At 40.4% G+C, this 24,410-nt stretch overlaps 2 protein-coding genes across 3 annotated transcripts in view; one reads left to right on the top strand and one right to left on the bottom strand.

Annotated features, from left to right (window-relative positions):
- On the bottom strand, nt 1–23,433 carry LOC308393533 (desmin-like). Its single transcript, XM_080877370.1, has 10 exons — nt 23,183–23,433; nt 13,181–13,784; nt 9,297–9,357; nt 8,517–8,612; nt 3,933–4,094; nt 3,699–3,824; nt 3,387–3,607; nt 3,173–3,216; nt 2,688–2,773; nt 1–556 (listed from the first exon to the last, which is right to left on the bottom strand). The coding sequence occupies exons 2-10, from the start codon at nt 13,753–13,755 to the stop codon at nt 515–517; spliced, it is 1,413 nt and encodes a 470-aa protein (XP_080733496.1). The 5' UTR covers nt 13,756–13,784; nt 23,183–23,433; the 3' UTR covers nt 1–514.
- The window catches only part of dnpep (aspartyl aminopeptidase), a 13,689-nt gene continuing 11,822 nt past the window's right edge, over nt 22,544–24,410 (top strand). The window contains exons 1-2 of one of the 2 annotated variants that reach the window (XM_080877368.1): nt 22,544–22,675; nt 23,021–23,111. In XM_080877368.1, the coding sequence (XP_080733494.1) occupies nt 22,670–22,675; nt 23,021–23,111 (97 nt within the window). In that variant the 5' untranslated portion in view covers nt 22,544–22,669. Of the gene's footprint in view, nt 22,676–22,754; nt 22,820–23,020; nt 23,112–24,410 lie in introns of those variants that run through there. The other variant, XM_080877369.1, reaches the window with a different exon arrangement.

Raw genomic sequence — 24,410 nt, forward strand, 5'->3', positions numbered from 1 at the left:
TCTACTTTTTGTTTTTCAGTTTCAGCTCTGATTTGGCTCCATGGATCAGAATCTGTTATTTATTGGGCATCTGAAGTGATTTTAAACTTCAGAGCTGAATATGTTGCAAAATTCTCCATCTGACCAACTCAGTTAGCTGCAGACTACAACTGATAGACGACTACTATTCTACTTAATATTCTTTTTGCTCATTTATTAGAGATTATAAAGTCTTAAACGGTCAGTAAACACAGAAATTTCCTGATTAAATTGAGATTTTTCCTTTTTTCAGTTTTTGCATGTTAACCTACATTTAACCAAAAATAAATAAATCCTGATGAATTTCTGCTTTAAATACACATATCTCAGTAACTTGCAAACAAACACAGGGCAGGCCGTAAAGACGAGTGTGTAAAGTCTTATTTCTTAGTTTTATTTCTTTTGCTTGTTTCTTTATTGTTTTCATGTGTCCGTCTCAGGCAGGGACACATGAGAGCTTTTTGTTTCTTCTTCTCTTCTTATGTCCTGCAGGCTGTTACATGATGTCTTGCTGGTGCTGCGTGGACTCGCTGACAACCTGAAGGAGAAAAACATGAGACAGAAACATAAAAGCCTTATCAGATGACTTCTCTGTCTGGATGAATGTAAGATATCTGGAAATGAGTGAACACTGTCCCAAATCCATACAAACTACAACAGTCGAGACAGAAAGATTACAGTCAGAGAGCCCAGGTGAACACAGAACAGATTAAGAAACACCAGCAGTCACTTCAGCAGTTAATTACTTACATTAAAGCAATCTTTATTTGTATGTAAAGTTTCTAAAATATTAGGTGTAAATAAGGTAATGGACTGTTTTCTGTCTAAATATGGGACAATTGCATTTGCTGATGTGGCAAGAGTGTTTTCTGCAGCTCTGCTTCAGAGGAGTGGTGTGGCAGTGGGCAGTGCCAAAAGGCTGGCAGAGTAGCTGGGACTGATTGGTATGATCAGTCCTGGTATTTCAGTTGCCAACCTGTAACGTAGAGGGGAAGGCTGTGCCAGAAACAAGTCGGCTGAAAAGCTGCACAGAGCAATTTGGAAAAGTTGCAACTAATACTTACCCAGCTCTTTAACAGTGTGTTTGTGTTGGTCCGTCGTGTCACAGTGCTGTCGAAACCCAGATGCGCTAGGACAGATGTGCAACCAGTACAGCCAGTGGAAGTGCTGACAGCAATGCTGGCAGAGATGGCCATCGTGCACCAAGAACAGGCGACTGTGCATCAAGATCAGCTCCAGTGGCTACAGAATTAGGCCGAGCGCCAGATGAGAGTGCACCTAGTCTCGGTCTGGCATCCCCCTGGCTCCTCTGTTGTCCCACACAGTCATGTCAAGCAAACCGTGACATGGCTGTATGACTGGCCAAAAACCACCCGGCAGTGCAGCCAGCAAACCTGCTGGATCAACCACAGCCAGTTGTGGAGAATTGGCCGGTCCCAGCCCCAAGGAGGAGGTTCCCCAGCTCCACTATAACTTTGCTGGTTATGGAGCAGCCACCACAAAAGCCAGTCTCGCTGTCTCCCCACAGGTTCCAGCAACTAAGCTGCCCCCAACTCACAGGGAGCCGTGCAAATGCTGAGGCAGGTATGTTGGAGGTGTGGGCGGCCAGGACACTGACATTAGGAGTGCCCACTGACGGATGTGGGGTAGCTGTTCCGTGTTGCTGGCCCTCCAACACCTACCCCAGGTCCAAGAGGGACATGCACTGTCAAGGTGCCAGTGGATATACGCCAGGCTCTGGTGGACTCGGGCTGCAGGGTGAGTCTGGGCTGCATGCAGACCCTGGTCCTCCAAACCCTGGTACGGCACGGGGCGTTGGTGGAGGTTAGATGTGTGCATGAGGACATACACAAATATCCCATAGTGCCGCTCCAAATTAAATACAAGGGCAAAACACATGGTGTAAAGGCTGCAGTTAGCTTGCACCTGAGGCATCCCTTAATTCTGGGTACAGATTTGCTGGTGTTCAATAACCTGTTGGGGCAATGTGTGGGGATACAATCACGAGCTTTAGCAAGGGGGATGTTTGTGCTGTGCTTAGCGGAGACCTTTAGTTTATTCAACTCTGACTCTAGGGAGGAGGAGGAGGCCATCTAATGAGGCCCTGCTGCCTCCAGCGATTCACTCCACAGGATATTTCCCACTAGAGGAATCTCATGACTAAACTCTATGCAACCTCAGCTTCTGATCAAGTGATAAAAATTGATGGTCACACGTTTGCCCTGACACAGCACTGACCTACCTGTAATTTGTATTGATTAAAGATAGGCTTCATAGAGCGAGTCATAACACTGGCACCTCCAGGCCCTGTTTCAGATCATCTCCCGAGTCGGCATCCCCAAAGAGATACTGACCGCCGGTTCATGACCGGCTTTGTGGAGCTGACCAGCCATGTAACTAATCTCACTCAAAAGTGTGCCCCAGATCTGGTCCAGTGGACAGAGCAGTGCCAGGCAGCATTTGTGCAGTTGAATAAAGCTCTACCGGTCTTTGATAAGATAAAATGTGATTTATAGAACTTAAATAAATTTTTCATGAATTTCTTGAATAAGGTGCTGGAGTGGATCACATCAAAAGAAAAGCAAACAAACAAAAGAAAAAATCCTTATGAAGGGAACTTAAAAACTTACAAGGCTAATGAATGCAGTTTTATATCTTAGCAGTTTTACCTCTCCATCGCGAGTCTCGATGGTCTTGATGAGGACAGTCTTCTTTGAATGCATCTCAGAGGAGCGCTGCTGCTCAGGGCTGGTCTCTGATTAACAAAGGTCGGAATACATTTAATTTTTATTTAATATGTAAAATGTGTTATGTTATTTTGAAAAATCAATGAAAACTTTATGTGGATGCCTCTTGGACCTATGAAATACAAATTAAATACAACCCCATAACACTGGGGTTGTATTTAATTTGTAGGTTAATTGATTTAGAAATCAATTCATTAATTAACACCCATTTTCTTAATTAAGTAAAATTTTAATCTTACATAGTTTTAATGTGGTAAAAAAGTAAAATATTATTGAAATGTATAACAAACAGTAAAGGAGGCTCCATCTGAACAGACTGTGGAATCAAACAGAATAAGGCCTGTGTCCTGGTTAAAGGAAGCCTAGCCCCTGGTGGTATGTTTAGGTAACTGCAGCTGTGTGTGCACCTCGGAAACTCAGCGTGGAGTAGGTTTGCACAGGCAAGGCAATCCTGCAACGGGAGAAGGGAAAGTGTAGAAAATATCATTTTAAATGTTATTTTATGTGTATCTGGATAAAATATTGACATTCTGAGGCAGTTTTCTTTTCCAAAGCTTTATTGTAAAGGCAGCACACTAAAACAAAAGAATTTTGGCCTGGTTGGATAGTTTGATAAATTACCTGCTCTCCTCTCCTTCCAGCAGCTTCCTGTAGGTGGCGATCTCCACATCCAGCGCCATCTTGACATTGAGTAGGTCCTGGTACTCACGGAGGTGGCGCGCCATCTCGTCCTTCATGTTGGCGATCTCCGCCTCCAGGCGGGCAATGCTATCCTGGTAGTTGCCGGCCTCTCGTCCATGACGGTCCTCCATGTCCCGCATCTGCCTCATCAGAGACTCATTCTGGATTAATCAGAGAGGAGAGTCTGAAATCAAACCGAGCTCAGAGAAGATTACGTTTAAATAAAAACCGAAGAAGGTTTATGAGACCTACAGTGCCTTTGAGGGAGTCGATCTCACAGGTGTAGGCCTGGATCTGGTGTCTGAACTCCATGGTCTCCTGACGGGCCTGCTTCAGAGCCTCGTTGTTCTTACTTACCGCCTGGTTCAGATCAGACACCTGCAGGGTCAAAGGTTAAATAGATTTCACAATTTATTTTAAATCCCCAACTCTTGGATGTCAGAATCGATCTCTAAGTGTCGTTAATACAGACAACATCCCTCTGACCTTGGACTTGTACCACTCCTCAGCCTCTGCGATGTTCTTGGCAGCAATGCCCTCATACTGAGCCCTGATGTCTCGTAGTGCTGCCGTCAGGTCCGGCTTGGACATGTCCATCTGGATCTGGACTTGAGTCTCCTGCATCTGGGCCTGCAGCTCACGGATCTCCTGTGGGAGGAGGAGAAACGTAAGGTTGACTGGCCTGTTATATTTGAATTTGAATTTGATATACCTTTATTAGTCCCACAAGGGGAAATTTCATAAGGCTGCCGACCTATTGCACGCAATGGCGGTGCCAACTTACCCTCCGACCTTACATACATTACACAAAACATCACATGGGGAAGACAGGTCAGAGAGGTATAACAATGGAAAATGCACCACATGAGGAAAGATAAGGAGAGAAAAATAACTCCCCCCAGACTGAGCTCCAACAGGGAGATCAGTTTGAGAACAGAAAAAAACACCTCTGCACATAGCACATGAAAAAACTCAAATACACCAAAGAAACACATGACAAGCAACAGGGGTGGGTAAAGGGTGAGAGACAGCCGATTTAGACAGTGCATCTGGGCCTGCAGCCTGTGCGCTGGTCTCCTTGATCCACCGTCAGCATCGGAAGGGAATAAGCATCGAAGGCATTTGGAAAGGGAGGGGGGATGAGTGTGTGCATATCAGTGTATATGTATGTGTGTGCGTGTCCAGAGTTCAGCTGAGACAGTGTCCTTCGCCCTGCTAGGTTAAGTAAACAGTCTTCCAGCCAACCCAGGTGGCCTTGCATGGAATGGGAAGGAACAGACTCAACACCGTCGTTATCAGGGTGTTTTTGTTTGGCTCCAGCCTTGAGACCGCAGCTGGCGCCAAAGGGGTTTCCGCATAAGTGATGGTGGTTTTTACTTTAGTGCGAACAGCTCATATGAATTTCAAAGCAGTTCTACAGTCCAACATTGGTCTCTCAATCTCCCGTTGGAGAGCCGCGAGCTTCGCCATGATGTTATCAAACTTGCGCTCTGTGATATTGTCATTCTTGTGCTCAAAGAGCCGATTCTGAGAACTCACGGCAGTGTGCCTCCCCGAGATGTCATCCAATTTGCGCACAGAGATGTTATTTCGAGCTAGCCCTTCCGAGATGTAATCCAGTCTGCAGTCAGAGATCTTATTCTGAGTGTTCACAGCAGCCGTAGTCTCTCCAAGAGCTTATCCGTGCTGACTCAATGAGCCCATTTTTAGAAACTCACGCCTCTTCCCATCGGCTCTCTGTGTGAGCTCTATGACAAATTAGTCATCTGTGCTAGATGTACCAGTGCCCTGGCCCTATGACAGCTGGGATAGGCCTTAAACATCACCAGTTTAATTGAGGAAAATGAATGGATGGCTATCCAATTATAGAGCATAACAAACCTTACGTAGTTTTAAACATCACTATCTCTCCTTGTTGTTTAGGACACAAACCCAGTCTGGCTTAATACAGAAAAAAGCCATTGAAGTCTAACTGTAGTAACCATGATTAAATTACATTCAACCAAAATCAGCAACTTTACCAAACATTAGTGAAAGTCTCTGGTCTGGAGGGCCAGAACTTTATACACCCACCATCAACCCCAAATTCCTTCTGCAGTTCATAAATATGATTAATGAGGACCTGATGTGTGACAGTAAGCCTTGGCAGTGAATGACCAGAAAAGTTGGCATCTCCCAGAAGCTAAAATGATAAATGAAGCTATAGAATGTGCAGATGGTGAACTATTAGCAATGCTATAAAATAAATTAAATAAAATACCAATAAAAAACAAAACAAACAAAACACAAGGAACAAACATCTGAGTAAGTGAGCACAGAGCTTCATACCTGCTAATTATTACAACATGAAGAAGAAAAACAACAGAAACAAGACTAATAATAATGAAGATAAAAAGAATAAAAGAACAACAATAATAACTAGAACAAGAATGAGAGGAAGAAAAATAATTACCACAAGAAAACCAGGAAGAACAAGGAAAAGAACAGTAATAAAAACAAGTGGTACAAGGAGATAATAAGAGTATGAAATTAAAGAATCCAAGTTAAAGACGCTTTAAGATGTTATCAGGATTTTCTTCCTCTTTCTTTATACAGTGTTGCAAATTAATTTGCAGATGTGAAGTAAAACAAGATTCACCGTCATCAGACCTTCTGAGGTTTTATTCCTCCTTTTGTCTAAAAAGTGACTTAATTTTAGTCCAAACTGTTTCTAACACTTTAATCCACTCTGAGTAACCCTAGGCCATGTCGAGCACACTACTTTGGCATCATGTAGTAATCGCTCCAGGCTGGAGACAGAACGAAGCCCATGCTGATCAGAGACGAGGATTTGTCCGCCGGTTGGTACACAGAGTAATTTTAGCCTTACATCTGCTGTGGGAGATTTCAGAGCTCTACTGCCACGCTGCCCAGGCCTGCTGCCAACAATGCAATTCTGTGCGTGTTTGAAAGTGAAAACTCCCCAAACCCTCTCATTTGTCATCTCGCACACACAGAGACAGATGTTCTAACAGATGCTAAGACAGACCGAGAGCATTGTCACACAGCTCAACACACATTCTTAATCCTGTGAAGCTTGTTTGTGCCTCACTGACAGATTTATTTTAAAGCAACAATTTGTGACACCTTTCCTCCCTAAAGTCCTCTATAATCTACTTATTACTAAATGTGCGGAAGTGCTTCAGGAAGGTGAACGCACGCAAAGCTACTGGTCCGGACGGGATTCCCGGCCGCGTCCTCAGGTCATGCGCGGCTCGGCTGGCTGGAGTGTTCACACACATCTTCAACCTTTCCCTCTCTCTGTCTGTAGTCCCAGCCTGCTTCAAAATGGCCACCATCGTCCCTGTACCCAAATCCTCCACCATCTCCTCATTGAACGACTGGCGACCTGTAGCCCTGACCCCCATCGTAAGCAAATGCTTCGAGAAGCTGGTCAGGGACTTCATCTGCTCTGCACTACCCGACTCACTGGACCCTCTACAGTTTGCATACCGCCACAACAGGTCCACTGATGATGCCATAGCCCTGACACTACATACTGCCCTGTCACACCTGGAGAAGAGAGACACGTATGTGAGGATGCTGTTTGTAGATTACAGCTCAGCATTCAATACCATCGTTCCCTCGAAGCTGGACAGGAAACTGCAGGATCTAGGACTGAGCAGCTCCCTCTGCAGCTGGATCCTTAGCTTCCTGTCTGACAGACGCCAGGTGGTCAGACTGGGCAGCATCACCTCATCCCCCATCACACTGAACACTGGTGCTCCACAGGGGTGTGTACTGAGCCCTCTCCTATACTCACTCTACACCTACGACTGCACAGCCACTAACAGCTCCAACATCATTGTGAAGTTTGCGGACGACACTACAGTGGTGGGTCTTATCACCAACGGTGATGAGACGGCTTACAGGGAGGAGGTCAGCGCCCTGACCCACTGGTGTCAAGACAACCATCTCACCCTCAACGTCGCAAAGACAAAGGAGTTGATAGTGGACTTCCGGAGGTGCAGAGAAGTACACACCCCCATCACCATCAACGGCGCTGCTGTGGAGAGAGTGAGCAGCTTCCGGTTCCTTGGTGTACATCTGGCTGAGGATCTTACGTGGTCAGTACACACAAACAAAACAGTGAAGAAGGCGCAGCAGCGCCTCTTCTTTCTCAGGAGACTGAAAAGATTCGGCATGAGCCCCCGCATCCTCAGGACCTTCTATCACTGTGCCATTGAGAGCATCCTCACTGGATGCATCACCACCTGGTATGGCAACAGCACCGCCTACAACTGCAAAGCTCTCCAGCGAGTAGTGCGGTGCTCTGAACAGATAATTGGAGGTGAGCTTCCCTCCCTCCAAGACATCTACAGGAAGCGCTGCCTGAGGAAAGCGGGGAGGATCATCAAGGACTCCAGTCACCCCAGCCATAAACTGTTCAGACTGCTTCCATCAGGAAGGAGGTTCTGCAGCATCCGGTCCCAAACCAGCAGACTGAGAGACAGCTTCTTCCATCAGGCCATCAGACTGCTGAACACGTCATAGACACCTCAGCTTCACTACTGGAACTTCAACATTATGCACTCCACACTGTATATAAATGCCACTTGTTTTGCACATATTCAACTCTGTATATTTTATATATTTTATTATTATTATTATTATTTTATTTTATTTTTTTTACTATTTAATTTGTAAAAATGTGTACACACACACACACACACACACACACGTAGGAAAATATTTAGTATACACATCCAGAAATGCATACACTATTATATATTGTACATATATTTATTAGTTTCAGGTTGGCCATTCTTGTATTTTGCTCGTTTGTGTTGTTGTGTTTGCACATCTCTGTTGCTTGTGGGGCTCGCACACAAGAATTTCACTCGCATGTGCTGTGCCAGTGTGCCTGCACATGTGATGTGACAATAAAAGTGATTTGATTTGATTTGATTTGATTTGAAGAACCTACGCTGATGGCAGCAGTGTAATAAAACACTTATGAATGCATTTTAAACCCTGATAAAGGAGCTGGGATCAGCGACTGGTAAAGATGGAAGAGGGTGAAGAACAAACCTCTTCATGGATCTTCTTCAAGAAAGCGATTTCCTCCTGCAGCGTCTCGATGCGTCTCTCCAGGTCCAGACGGGCCAGAGTGGCAGCGTCCACATCCTGCAACATTAAAAATGTTCATTTTATGTAAAAATTAGATAATCATGGAATAATTATCGACATATTTTCCATTGAATCAAAGTGTATAATGATTTTAAAAAATGCATATATTACAACCTTCCATTAAGTTTGCCACACCAGCAGGCTAATTATTGTGAAATATGGCCCATGGGCCAAAATGCAGACCAACTAATCCAGTCCACTTGATGGCTTTGAAAATGTTAGAAGTACAAAACTTTTAACAGTATTTTCCCTTTTAAAATGTTGTAACCCAGATTTATAGCCTTCTTACATCCATAGTCTGCCATAGTACACCAAAAAGTAACAGAAAAAACGAAGATAAATTTTATTTATCACATTCATATTATTATATTAATATTATTATCATAATTATATTATTTTGTTATGTTTATAGTTGTTTTTTTATGTTTTTGCTTCTATGATCTTCAGCATTCTTCTTCTATCTTCTAGTATCCTCCTCCTCCTGTGTGTCCTCCTTCACTACATCCATGACTCTTCGCTATGAACTTGTCTTTTCCTCCTGCCTGGCAGCTCTATCTTCAACATCCTTTGTCCAGTAACAAATATCCACTATCCCTCTTCTGCATGTCTGAACCATCTCAGCCTTTCCCCTCTAACACTGTATTTATTGGGGAAAGTACAGGAAATGAGAGTGGGACATACCGCTCTGAAAGCAGCCAGGTTGTTTTCTGCTTCTTCTTTTTGAAGAATCTCCTCCTGGAGTCTGCAGGACAGTGAGACACAAAGCATGGTTTCAGACAGAGAGCCATTAATTAATGAGCAGCTGGATTAATGATTGGTTTGAACACACTGTAGAAGCTGCTGTCCACACACCAGGGAGCTCTGCAGAAAGACGTTAAAGCTGAATTAGGCTAATAAGTTCAAAGATGCATAATTTCATAGCCTGTATATAAAAGATGGATGTTGCCAGTGTGCTCTCACCCATTGGTTAGTGACGCCTCAGGTTTAGCATTTTCATTTTGGTGTTTTTAAACCAGAAGTGACTGCACACAAGGTGGCCTGCCTGATTGCACATCCTTCTTTATCATCCTTTCTAACCTTAAATGGTCTGAAAAATTTAGAAAATAAACATTATATTATAATAAATAAGATTTGAAACTAACATCCAGAGGTGACGCCCCCTGCTGGCAATTAGAAACAATACAGGTTTAGCACAATTCCACATTGGCTTCAGACTTGGAAGTCCATTACTTTACAGTCTGAGCTTAAAAGGACACTTTTCCAAAATAAAAGATGAAAGTGCATACTTTAACTTGAACTTGTTCACTTTTTATACCCTGTAAAGGTCACTGATCGGTTAAAGACTCCCCTTGTGGAATAGATTTTCTAAAGCCTGAGGAGGTTAGGAGGCTTGTTTGATCTTTGACTCTTGAAATACAAAATGCTTATAGGTTATTATGGCAACTTTTTTTGTCCAGTAAAGTCAAAACACACACTGCCTACCACATTTAATTATTTAAGGTGTCAGAAGAGCGCCTTTAAGTCTCAACCACAAGGAAAGAAATGAACTTTTGCTTGTTAAAAACGTAAACTGCAGACAGAGAAAGGACAGATCCTTCAGATATGTGTGAGCTTGTTCCTCTCCTTTTATAGAAGAGAGCCATGTAAACACAGTGTGTGATCAGCACTAACTTTGGTCAGTCTCAAGTAGTAACACACACACTGACACACACATGCCTATTAATCACATCAAATCAGTCGCCAATGCTTTTTGGAGTCAGAGAAAAATGATGCTCAGCTCTGAGATTAACAGCAGTTTATGTCACATTTTGAATGGACTGATTGAAGAATTGTATGCTCAGGAGCACTTCATCATTATGTCAGGCCTAAAGTTAAATCATGGCACACAAGTATATTTATCGATGCAGACTGGTTTGAGCTTTGCAAAATGCCTCTATAATCATCGCCTATTCGCTTTGGAGTTTTCAGGGGATCACACTTCTCTCATTTCTCTGCTTTGATGTTTTCATCATCTCTGCAGGTGTAAAATGAATAGCAAGACTTGTCATGCTGTAAATAACAATGCAGTAATAATATTAATAATTAATATTATTAAATAAAGAGCTACGTGGAAAGAAAATTACAATTTCTATCATTTAACTCAAATTGAATTTGTCAGAAGCGTGGTAACAGAGCTTACAATATAAAATTATTTTATAATAAACATATATATTGATGAAGTTACATTTTATATTTTCATATAAACTTTATAATGCTGTATAAATTAAACAAAATATATAAAAATCAACTACAATGAGGCTAATTATAAGATATTAAAACTAACATAATTTCCCAGCTTTGTCTTTCATTAAATTAATAAATTAAATTTTCTTTTCCAGTTATTAAAAACACAGCTTTTTTATTCAAATAATGGAGTTGTATCTAATTTAACACCAGACAATAGTTAGTTGTTGGCACTATAAGCTAACTGTCCTAATACAGAAATTAAGGTACATATTTAAACTTATCTTATTAAACACACAGTAATTAATCCTGTTCATAAGTTCAATATTCGTTGATAAATTAGAAAATGTTTTTTTATATTCCATAAATATTCCAGTTAAATCTAATCATAATAAAGAAGAAAGTAATAAAGGATGCTTAATTTGGAAATTATTAATTACTACTGTAATTAGCCTACGAGTTCAATGGTATTCAAACAGACACATTAATCAACAGTTTAATTTTTTTTTTTTATATTTTAGGAAGTTAATGTATTATATTAAATAAAAAACCAACCAAACCAAATCAACTATAATGGAGAAAAAAGTAACAAGAAGTTTAGCTCAGTAGGTAGAGTGGTGGCCCCATGATCGGACGGTCAGGGGTTTGAATCCACTGAACGGCTACCCTGAGGTACCCCTGAGCAAGGTGCCATCCTTACACACTGCTCCCCGGTGCACCTGCTTAGTGACTGCCCACTGCTTCACTGAGCGAGTGGGTCAAATGCAGAGAGAGTAATTTCCCCACAGGGATCAATAAAGTATACATTTTTATTACTTTTATTATTATTATTACTAGCGGTTAAGCTCAATATTAAATTTCTTTAAGTCAATACTAATTTATTAACCTAGGTCATTATTTCTATATTAGTTTAAAAAAAATAAAGTAATTTATTATATTACAACAAATATTGAATCTAATCATAACAGAGAATTACTATCTACATAATATTTATATAGATAGTAATTATTGCTGTTTAGCCTAGTTAGCATAGCCAAGTAAAGTAGCAGTAACTACCAAATAACTTGCTTATGAAAATCACATGACTTAATGTTATTAAGCTATGCATTTAATTAGATAAAGATTGATTAATTATGTGGTCACTAATCTTGCTCATTAGTTCAAATGAGGGAAAAACTCATTTGGCAGCTAGTTCCTCGGTAGCTTGCACCCTACACCATTTAAGAGTCCATTGTAATAGTCAGATAGCTTTTTAGCTTTTGTGCCAAGGTTAGTAAAAATAACATTTCACTGATATTCCGATGTTTGGTATAACCCTTTATTATCAGAGATTTTTTACCACAGCATAAACATGTTGTTAGCAGGATTACATAGATTATTTATACTTTTTAGATGACCTAATAAAATACTTTGGTTTATTTTTGCTGATTGTAATATTTTAGCAGCATTATTATTGTTAAGCTTCAGTCAAATATATGTTTTACTTTGATTTATCTGATTATACGCCCCTCTACATTCTAACATCCTTATACCCAAAATACCCCCTGTAAGGCACTCATCCTCATGACTCACCTGTAATCTTCTTCCTGTGATGATGTATAAATGATCCTGTTATATTTTGATTTAAACAGCTTTGCATTTATACAAAATATGTTTAAAATATATTTAGAGTATTCAGGAAATATCTTGAAAATAGCAAACGTATAATCAAGTAATCTGTTGTAAAGAGCACAATCTGTGAAACCAATAAGATGCACAGAGGAACCAGGGTTTAAAAATACTTCCTGTAACTGCAACAAACAGCAGATCATCTCCCACACGGCTGGTTGAATCTAGCACACACAAGCCTATGTATCACCTCATTCCTCCATTCATTATTCCACTCCACACACTTCTTTTCATTTTGCGTCACAATTTTTCACTACTGCTTGTTGAGCAGTTGGCAAGTGTTCACAGAAAAGTGCAATAAAATACAAAAACCTGCAGAGTTTTTGTCACATTTTAGTTCCAGATACACCACACAGTGGGTAAATGCTCCAGGTTGTTGCTTAAATTATGGTAATATCAATATTTCTGTAACTGTTAAGTGTATGGGACAAGTAATATTGTGTACTTGTGTATATATATATATAATATTGTGTTTTTAAGAAATATTTTCAGTTTACTTATTTTAAAATTATTTTTAAAATTGTTTATTTGTTTGAAGACTCACTATAAGTCTATAAAGATTTTTACTTTAAAATTAAGTAAAGCTCTTTTTTGTCATAATATATAAAGGTCATGTCAGAATAAACAAGAATAAACAAGCTAGTAAGACACATGACTCTTCTTGCTCCTCCCACCTGATTTTGAGTTTATCCAGGTCATCGAGCAGGTTGTCCCGCTCCACCTCTATGCGTGACCTCTGATTGGTCAGGATCTCCACCTGCCTCCTAAGCTCGCTCATCTCCTCCTCGTACAGGTCGGCAATGCGCGTGGGCTCACGGCCTCGCAGGCGCTCCACCTCCACCACTAGCGCCTGGTTCTGCTGCTCCAAGAAGCGGACCTTCTCAATGTAGCTGGCAAAACGATCATTCAGGTGCTGCAGCTCGGCCTTCTCATTGGTCCGTGTGGTGAGAAACTCCTGGTTGAGGGCGTCCGCCAGGCTAAAGTCCAGCGTCTCGCCCATGCCAGCATAAGAGCGCCCAACGGATGCCCGGGAGGTTGTCACCGGCCTGCCATAGTAGCTTGAGGAGACCCGGTAAGCTGGTGTGGCGCTGGTACGGGTCACCTCATAGACCCTGGAGGTGACATGACCCCCGCCACTGCCGCTGTGGCCCAGCAGGGATCGGTTGAGTGATGGTGAGGCGTAGGTGCCATGACCGAAGGTGCGGCGGTACGATGAGGCGGTCTGACCGGAGGAGCTGTAGGAGGCCATGTTGGAGGACACAGAGAGCCTGGCGAGAGCTGCAGCAGAGAGGAGCACTGAAGAAGAACCTGCAGCCCTCAACTATTTGTAGTTACCTCCTTCCTCAATTTTCCCCCCTCCTTCCTGGGAACTGCCCTCCCTCTGTCTCTGTCTTTCTCCTTTAGCCCTTCTTGTTACATTCTTTTTCTTTCTTCTCTCCTTTCCTGCCTTCATTTCTTCTCCAGCTACCTTTTCCCCCTTGCCTTCTCTCCTTTCTCCCTCAGCCCTTTCTCTTCACTTTCTTCTGCTTTTGCAGGCATTCATATTCTATGCAGCCACAAATTTGTTTCCTTAAGACAGGATGTATAAAGAAAAAGGCAAAACAATCATAATTATGATCAAAGGAAGGAACAGACATGCTAAACACACTGCATTTGTTGTCACTAAGTGATTTAAGGCAACTATTGTTGTGATTTGGCACTATATAAATTAATTAAAATTGAATTAAACTGAATTAAAAACAACCATTGTCCAAGCTGTTACTTGAGTTGCTGACATAAGGTTTTTTTCCAATTTGTTTATAACATATTGATATTTTTATTGGCTTTGAGTGGTCATGTGAGTATTCATCAGTATTTTAAGCAAATGATTACAAAACATGTTTAACGAGCGGAAGTCCCTTAAAACATGTGAATTTTAAAGCCACAGTGTAGTGTGAGGTTGGGGTGGGTGGATAGGTCAACAAAATATTGGACATAAACAAAATAGACCTGTTTCATTTTTTTTAAACCAGTCAACCAACAATGTGTAGCATTTCCATATCTAAGTGTACGAAAAGGGTCTGCAATCAGTACGGACATCCATGTGTTTGGCACATCTGTAATAGTTAAAACAAGAAGAAGTCATGCAGCAGGCTATGGCAGCTTTTTTTTCCCCACTGAATAAAAGCTTTTTGCCATTTCAAAGTCAAAAATTCAGGTTACGCTTGCAAAATATTTAGTTAAGTTAAGGGTAAAATCAGGATTAATTCAATCACCCTGCTGGATACACTTGATCGACAGATATTAGTTTGTAGTGGCTGGTGGATGTAACTTTTAGACTTCCCAATTATTTGTCACTCAACTGAGAGAAAGGCACTTAAATGTCCATACTAAGTTACCTAAGTTAAACTAGGCTGACCTAGCTCTTGGTTAGGTTTAGGTAAGATTACTGGGTTAGAGAGAGCTAACATACAGGTCACTACATCTAGGGTTAGTGTTATACTAACTCAAAATTGTGAGAAAATAGTTTGAAATTGACCCAAAATTTAAAACTTCAGGTTTTTAAAGTTGATGAGATTTGCTCTGGAGCCAGCTTCCATATCAGGACCTGCTGCTGAGTGGGGGCAGTAATGTTTATATTTCGCCCAATACACGTGTTGCATTTATTAGTCAAACAAAAATAGAGGCACAATCAAGAGCAAAATAGTCCAAATTTCCTTGATTCCTGTTGAATGATCAATGTGGCTGTTCTCCCAGGTGTTACAATAAAGTTTATTGACAAGAGGATTTAAGGTTTAGCTTAGTTAGAACTTAGCTGGAAGCTAGGTAGCTAGCTGATATACATCCATAGATGATAAAACATGTTCTGAAAAAGGAAATACAGCAGTGCTATAACTTTGATGTAAGTAGAGACAGAAAACTAAATAGAAGTAATATTTGGTAGGTAGTGAATTTGGACTAACATATAATGGTCTGCTAGCCAAAGAGCTATGGTTAAGCTAATGTAAACACATTAGCTCAAGGAAGATGGAAAATTAGGGTTGAGCTATTCTTAATAAAGGTTAATGTTGACAGTTCTTGATGGGCAGAGACAAACACTATCACAATATTGCTGAATGAAACTTTGAAAGTCCAAGCTTCAGTCAAGAGAAAATTCGAGACGATTCATCCACCACAAGCAGTCTGCACTTCCTTCTTAATATGGTGGGGTACACTGACTAGCCAAATTCGAGATGGCCTCAAAACTTTTTGCATGCAGAACGTGGAGTAAAATAATTTTGAGGCTCTCCGTATCTTGTTCCCCATGACTCTTTTATGGTTGTTTGAGTCTTTTTGTAGTAGTTCTGCATGCTTTTGGGGTTATTTTTAATCTTTTTGTGAGTATTTAGGATGATATTTGGGGGGTGTTTATTTCCTACTTTTGCTCAGCAATGTTTTATTTTCAATATAGACAACAATTATAGTCTATACCTACAGTTTGTACACCAATCCTTGCAGATCCATGAAAACTAGAACCGATCCTTTACAAAAAGGATAAACTTCCAAGGAAGACCTGTCGAGGTTCATGCGAACATCGTCTTTCCCTGCCGCTGTGATCTCACATCATAACAATGCGAGGATGCAAGGCAACTTTCAAGACTTAGCCTCGTCCTCACATGGTGAGGTGGCCCAGGTTGTTAATGACAGCATTCGAGGGGGAAGAGCTCTGACTAACCTGCCTTAAAAAGGAAAACTATCCCGTCCCAAGAGTCTGAGACACAGAGTGCAGCAGTACATACCAGAGCAAAGAAATACCACATTCACAAACAATATGTGCCATTAATGCTGATAACATTACATGTGAGTGTGAAGGGGATTTAAAGGGAGGTTTCCCTCTGCCAGCATTTAAAGTGGCAGATCTGGAGCCGTGTCAAACTTTAAAGGAATTACTAACACAAAAACATACTGAGCCAGATATTCATACTACAGTGCTACTGTAGTATGAACCTTTGATCTGTCCAACAATTTAATTTCATCTACTTTAGATAACAGTTTATAAATTGCTGTTTTATATGTCTCGCTTTTGTTTTTATGTGATATATTCAGTTGTATTTATAGTGAACCCTGGCTGGTTGTCTCCCTCTTTATGATGATGGTAGAAAGTGTGAACAGTAAGCAAAACAATGGAAATAAGTCTGCATTTCCACCCTAAGTACTTTAAGCTTTAGGTTCCAGGAGCTTTTTCTCAAGAAACTAAAAGGTTTCTTCAACATTAATCAGTCGTAACTTTCTTAAATCCCGCGGTAATAAAGGCCACACAGACGAGTCTCTCACAGACACTTTGACTCAGACAGGTTTTAATAATGAGATTAAAAAGGCTGCAGTTCATTCAGGTGTTTCTGCTGAAGGGCCCTGCAGGGCTTTCTGTGACACCTCATTAATGGGATTATGTACAACTGCACTAATCTCTCAGTGAAAACTCACACTTCATCAATGTTTAAAAAGGTTTCTGTGGACTGATCCTAAGCTGGATAACGCTAAATCTTTCCAAATCTAAAGCCTAAACAAAAAGGTAGAATATTTAGCTTGTGGTGATGAAATGCTGACATTTTTTTTAAAATAGTGTTTAGATGTAGTTGCAAAGCAGACATTACAAGTGTGAAATGTGATGCTGGTTTAATCCACTCAAGCTTCTTTTGCTGTCTTCGTAAGAAGAGAGTTTAACATGAGTATTTGGGTTATCTGACAAAATTCTTTTTCTTTTTAAATAGAAGTCTTATTTATTGATATCTGTTTTCTGTGTCATTGTAGGATTCCCCTGTGTTCCCTGGTGTATCTTTGTATAATTTAGTCTCAAAATGTCAAATTCATGTCGGCAGGTGCAAAATAAAATCACGATTATCACATCTGGTCCTCGGTCATTGACCCAATGTCTTGAGTAGGGCTGGGCGATATGACCCAAAATTCACATCTCGATATTTTTTAGCTGGATGGCGATATAAGATATATATCTCGATATTTTTTTTAAAGCCATAAAGTAAGAACAAAAAGAGAGTTCTTAGTCAAAGCTGTGTCCCAGAAGTCACACAGGCACTTTTATTAACATAGAGCAGATGTACATAAAATTTACTCAAAAATAAATTATGAGCATTTATTAAATAATAATGCTCCATAAATAAAAGAAAACAATGTTGTTTTTGTGCATAACAAAAAGCTCACAATTGTGCAGTCAAAATATAAACTAAAAGACGCTGAGCACAATAACAAAGACAGATTTCACAGCTGCTCTGTTCCCAACTTGTACTGCGTGACTGACAGCCTGGAGTTTGAAATCCGCTTCGCAACCACGTCTCTTAACAGGTGCCATTTATGGTCCTTATACACAGTAGGGTAATATTACGTTGAAGCACAGTACGTATCACTCCGCGAGGCTCAGCCGTAATGCTCCGACAATCCATCAAGCGGTGCAGCTCTGTAGCTTACCAAAGTCGTACTAAAACATTTTTTGACAGATTGCTGAGCGCCGTGTTCCACATAAAATCGGTTCGCGGCCATCAAGCACAACCAGAATTCATACATAAGGCGCGCTGTCAACTTTTGAGAAAATGAAAGGATTTTAGTCCGTGCAGCCCCTCTGGGCTGCATGGCGTTAGCGTGGTTAGCTCGTTAGCGTGGTTAGCTAGCTAACACGTTGATGCCGTCCAGCCCCACGCACGGGGCGATGCGCAGTAACTCGTTAACGGAGATTTGCCGTGTCCATCTTGTCGCTTCCTGCAGGTGAAGCGATGGGGGAGGAGGGGGAGTTGTGTTCAGTGAAGGAGAGGCGAGGCCGAGTAACGTTGCGTAAAGACGAAAGTGGACGAAAGAGAGGCAAACTTGCGGCTCCACAAGTATAATTATAACGTAACATAGACTATATCGATATAAAGGATATTGTCACATCTTATATCTCGTATAAAATATATCGATATTTTTTAAAAACTCGATATATCGCCCAGCTCTAGTCTTGAGCTTATGGACGTTCTAGTTTCAGTTCCATTTGTTTGTTTGTTTGTCTGTTTGTTAGCAGTCAAGTGTTTTTAAGGTATCAGCTCGAGCTAATTTAATTTTGGGGAAATTCAGCTCAAGGTCACACCAAATACACCAAAATCTGTAAAATCTTTATATTACCCACAATTTTTTTGGATCATTGTCAAACTTCACACTCCTTGGGGGACTTGAATGCCGAGGTTGGCTAAGCGTTTGACCTTGACCTTCATTGTTAGTGCCCAAGGTCAAAGTAAACCATATCAAGTAAAATATGATATGAAAGGGCATGAAGAGAGCTGTACAATACATGTTTTTTATTTTCAATACGACACTCTACAACATGACAATGACACTGTAACAGGCTAACGTCAGCATGTTGCAATAAGAACATCATAAAACATCAGTTTTAGTATAACCCTTGCCCTTCAGGTGGAGGTGCGCACTCTGGGTGTTCTTGTTTTAGATATTATCTGGTTATTCTTTCTGTTTGTTGCATCATGGTTTGCTTTTCCTTTGATCCTGGTTATAGTTTTGGTTTGTTGTTCTTTTTGTATTTTACTGTTTAGTAGTTTTTTCAGGAATGACATTTCCTCCCCTGTCACCAAACACTTATGCAGAAGTCTAATAACCATATGAACTTTGATTAGGAAAGGTTCTGTCATTCCATCATGTTTTTTGTCAGATAATTAAGCTAATCAGACGTCAATGTAGAAACAGTTAACACATTCATTTCTGACCAGGCTAACAGGAAGAAACACATTTCTCAGATGTGCTTTTATTAATCATTTTAATGATTATTCTTGTAGACTTTTATTATTATGTCTATTGTGGCTGTATGAAATGAGTCAAATTCATAGTCTTTTGTAGACTCAGTTAGCACAAGTTACCACCAGCTTTTGGGGGGGGGGGGGGGGAAATGATTTTTTTTCCATTTATTTTTTTAAGTTTTCTTTCAAGCCTGTAAATAAATCAATTTAGATTATTTCAGTCCACTGAATTGCCATGAAAATAGACTTAATCCTCATCCTTCCACCTGACATTTAACCTCCTGTAGCTGAATGTTGGGTCTTTTATGGCCAGCACCACCCTCCATGCTCTGGTGTGGACGGTGCAGATGCTAACAGACCTAACAAACCTATCTAGGTCAGTAAGGTTGTGGAAATGGAGCTTGACTCCTTAATACATAACCCCATGTTTGCCTACTGGTGGTGGTCAGAGGGCCCGGTGGCGCCTGTGTCCGGCAGCCTCGCCTCTGTCAGTGCGCCCCAGGGCAGCTGTGGCTACAAATGTAGCTTGCTATCGCCAGTGTGTGAATGTGTGTGTGAATGGGTGAATGACTGAATGTAGTGTAAAGCGCTTTACAAATGCAGGCCATTTACCATTTACAGGTGTAAGAAACACTGATAAGCCTTCACACCCTCTCAATGAGGTGCTGGACAGTTTAGCAAAAGAGTCTTTACACCATGATGCACTACAGGAAATCTTTCCTACCTGTGGCCATCAAACTACACAACACCACCTGGACGTGCTACATCTTGTTTATATAGTTCATGGCATTGCTCACCTTTGGAGTATTTATTTTAATATACTGCACCTTGACTTGCACCTGGAAATGTATCCCTCTAGTAGGTCATTAGTGTCCTCTCCAAGAGCAAAACTGTAAACTAAAGGCAATGAAGCCTTCGTTTATTCAGGTCCACTAGCATGTCTAGTTATTATCATTATTGTTATAAAGTGATTGCAATTAAGGCCTGATGCTCATACCAAGAAATTATTCCAACAACAAATCCTCCAAATGAAAAGTCACAGCAGTTTTTGATTCTCCATGCAGGCATTCCTGATTGATGAGAGCCATGCATCTCTAGCAGGGAACTGGAGTTCAGTGCTCATGTTGTCATGGTTTGAACTGGAACAAACTTGTTTTTACTATGTTAAATACACGTTAAACAACTCAGTTTTCTGTGTTTCTGTCATGGTCCGGAGTCTGGTGACTCCATGTTTATGTTTTGTGTTTATTAATATTTTAGAGATTTCTGTTTTTTGTTATTTTTCTTCCAGTGTTTAGGTGTTCTCTGTGCTTCCCTTGTGTTCGTGTCATTTTACTTTGACGGTCCTTTGTCTCACGTCTGTGTTTCTAGCCTTGACTCCATTTAGTCTCGTCAAGTGTGATCAGTCCAAGCTGTGCTCTCCTCCTGTGTCCCATTCCCTCGTTATCCCTCAGTGTATTTTAGCCCTGTGTTTCTTTCTGTCAGTGTTGGTTTTTGGGTTTCTCCTGTTGTGCCCCCTGGAATCACCGGCTGTGGTTTCCCAGTTTTTTGTTATTAGTTTCTAGGTTTTAGTTTGGTATTGTAAGTTGTGCCACTGCAATAAAGCAGCCTCCTTCAGTTCATCCCTGTGTTTTGAGTTCTGCATTTGGGTCCTTCCTGCTGCCTGCCATTTCATGACAGTTTCAAGTGCATCTTACCATCCATCCAACCATTCAGGCATAAGCGGTGGAAAGACTTCAGTGACGTTACTGCTGTTTGGAGTTTTCTAAGTTTTCGTTTAAGTTTTTTTTTGTTTTTTGCTTGTTTGTTTGGTTTGTTTATTGTCTGTCAGCAGGATTACACAAAAAAAATACTTGATCAAATTTGGCCTTGAAGGAACTTTGGCAATGTGCAACTAGAACAAGAACAAGAACCAACTATCTAAGAACCAGTAGTTATTCTATTTTCTACCACTTATCCAGTCCAGTCTGAAGGTAACTACTCTACATATATTTCACAACCACTTTGTCACTCTGGCCACTAGAGGTTGCCTAACTTTAAAACATAACTGTAAGCTTTCCCTAATTGATCTATCCTGTGATTTTCTGTGTGAGGACTATTCTAAATCCCATACGATCTGAATGTGTTCAGCACTTCCACTGATCTCACATCTATTAATAAAGTCTGAATGCTAATGTGTGAGTATGTATTTTCATCCCTCTGGGCTTCCTCAAGAGCTGACAGCTAAAGTAAACCTCTCTTCAGCATTTTCTGCCTTTCCTCCTCTTCCTCCTCCTCCCTTGGTGTTCAGGACTATATAAGGATGGTTCCCCTGGTGATACAGTGATGAATGGCAGCATGGTGGGGGGATGGAGCATAAACACAGAGGTCTCCAGATAGAAAATAAAACCAAATGAGAACAAAAAAGAGGGTGATTTGGCTCTGTTAGTCTGCCTAATGAAACACACAAGTCTCAACAATGCATTGCAATTTTAAATCTGTTATTGGCACTGCAAAAAGACAGAAAATGATGGATTTTAGGAATTTAGTTTAAGCTCTTGTCAGTATCTGAAGCCTCTGTATGCTGCTGCTTTTGGTATTATTTTAAAACAGCTGATTGCTGTGCTGATTTTTTCTGTAGCAGTGTGGGTGTTAACACAAATATCTGATCAGCCAATAATATTAAAGCAATTCCCAAATGTATCTAAACACGGTCAGGATGACCTGCTGAGGTTCAAACTGAGCATCAGAATGAGGAAGAAAGGTGATTTAAGTTTGGATGTGGCATGGTTCTTGGTTTGAGTATTTCACAAACTGCTGATCTGCTGGGATTTTCCCACACAACCATCTCTAGGGTTTACAGGGAATGGTCAGAAAAGGAGAAAATATCCAGTGAGCTGCATTTATGAGGGAGAAAATGTCACAAAGCTTAAATCATGTCAAACTAGTTTCTTGAACATAAGCTAACTGTACTAAAATAACCTCCACAATAGAGCACCTGTGGTATGTGGTGGAACAAAAGATTGTCATCATGGATGTGCAGCTGACAAATCTGCAGCATCTGTGTGATGCTGTCATCTTTTTAGTACCTTGTTGAATCTATGCTATGAAGAATTGAAGCAGCTCCAAAGACAAAAAAAAGTGGCTCCAATTTGGTACTAGCAAAGTGTACCTAAAAATTTCAATTCAGGGTATAATAAAGTAAAATATATCACAAAAGTGACCCAGTACAAAGTGTAATGACTGATATTAATAATTAAATGAAGGAATTAGTCTGAAAGCGGAGTCCTGTGAGAGTTCCATTGCGCCTCCTGGCCGCTGGGTGTCGCTGCTGCGCTGTTTGTGACTCTGCTCCTTTCTCCGCCGCTGTCAGCTAATCTGTCGTTGCTCGTCTTCTTTGTACCATTTCAGAATATCAAAGTCCGGTTAATGCAGGTAAGTGCCATAACAATGATTACTGTGGAGCCGTCACGTGGAGGCGGTGCTTCCTCACTTACAACTGTGTTGACTTTAGTCGCAAAAGAAAAAGAAAAAAAGAGTGACGAAGAAGACGTTGAAAGCTCGGGGTGTCCCGATTAGGTTAGCTAGCAAAACATAGTTAGTTCCATTATCGGACAAAAACAGATCCTACATAAGAACTCAACTTACAGTCCGAAGTTGAAATTAGGCGCTAGCTGTTTGTCACTAAGATCTTGCTAGCTTTGCTGTCGCGTTTACTGTGATCAAGTTATTCTTTATTGCGCACAGTTTTCACACTTTTTATACTTTTCCCCCCTTTAGTCGCTGATCATGAAGAGCTCCAAAGAGGCCGTGCAGTCAGCAGCCAAAGAGTTTCTGCAGTTTGTCAACAGAGGAGTGTCTCCGTATCACGGTAAAGTCTGCAAAACTCTGGATTTATCCCTTCAAATGTAATAAAATATGTATCATACGGAACTTACGTACATGGCAGCGTTGAATGTTTTTTATCCAAGTTCCAAACTGTACCGAACCAAACTCCGTTTATAAATCTTTGAATTTAAAGTCCTGTTGAAGCTCAGCACCCGTTTATATGAGGTAAAGTATTATTGCAAACCTTCTCCGTGTTGTCAGAGGCAGGCTTTTACTTCGGCGACCATGTCCAGTACTTAGTAAGCATAATAAGAAAAAGTCCAACTTCTTAAAAATGTTACTGGTGCATGGCTGTTGTAGCTCGCTTATTGAGAGTCTTACTGGCATATTTGTATTGGCAGTACATTAGAGCCACAGAAGGAAAATGAATAAATGGGGAAAAAAGAAGGAGCTGGAGGTGGCTAAAGATTTGAGGAAAAGAAATTTGGAAATTTCAAGATTAATATTGCAAATGTACACAAAATGTGCATGTGGTAAACATTGCCACCCATTTCTGAGGGAAAGAACTACCAAATTTACAAGGAAAACTTGTAATTCATAAGAAAAGATATAAATAAAATTCTATCAAGATGGAAAAAAAATGAAAAATGCATTAGAAAAAAAATCCTCCTACAAATTCATGAGGAAAAAGATGACATTTACAAGAAAATTGGCAAAATTAAAAAAGGGGAAAATTCTGAGAAAGAACTGGTAAAATTACAAAAAACTGAAACGAATACATGGAAAATACTTAAACAGGTAATAAAGAAAAAACACCATTAAATTAACAAAAATCTATTGAAATTATTATTGAAAATTATTTTTATTGAAATTATTGAAAAATTAAGCAGTTATTTGAATTTACCATTGCTCTTATAATAAATGCCCAGCTGGAAACTGAGGTTTATTTTCTGTCTCTAAAGAGAAAGTTTTCTCATTTAATAAAGTTTGTTTAACAAGCAGCTGAAAGTAAAACAACTTCAGTAAAGCAGGTCCAGTCACATACTATCCAGTTCAGTATGTTGTACATGACACATGCATTATAGGAGTCCACGGTATGCCACTCTTTTCTTTGTGGTGTAATTTTAAATTTGACACCTGTTTTTCCTCCCACCAAGTTTTTTATGCTGACAGTTTGTTGCTTTTGTGCTTTAAAACCAGTGAGAATCAGTGAAGAGAAGGCAGCAGGTTGAGTTTGATAGGAAAGACGGCGAGTGTCTCTCTGTTGTAATCAGAGCATAAACGGGTCCTCATGTTTCAGCATTAACCAGCTGAGATGCAGTTCAGATCACCTTTGAGCCAG

This window comes from Rhamphochromis sp. 'chilingali' (genome assembly GCF_963969265.1).
Source record: "Rhamphochromis sp. 'chilingali' genome assembly, chromosome: 3".
Classification (NCBI taxonomy): Eukaryota; Metazoa; Chordata; class Actinopteri; order Cichliformes; family Cichlidae; genus Rhamphochromis; species Rhamphochromis sp. 'chilingali'.

Coding starts and splice junctions, on each gene's coding strand:
- LOC308393533 (XM_080877370.1), bottom strand. CDS start 13,755: ATGGCCTCCTACAGCTCCTCCGGTCAGACCGCCTCATCGTACCGCCGC. Junction 3,825..3,932: donor AGGAGTGGTACAAGTCCAAG/GTCAGAGGGATG, acceptor TTGACCCTGCAG/GTGTCTGATCTGAACCAGGC. Junction 2,774..3,172: donor CTCCACGCTGAGTTTCCGAG/GTGCACACACAG, acceptor TTTGTTAATCAG/AGACCAGCCCTGAGCAGCAG.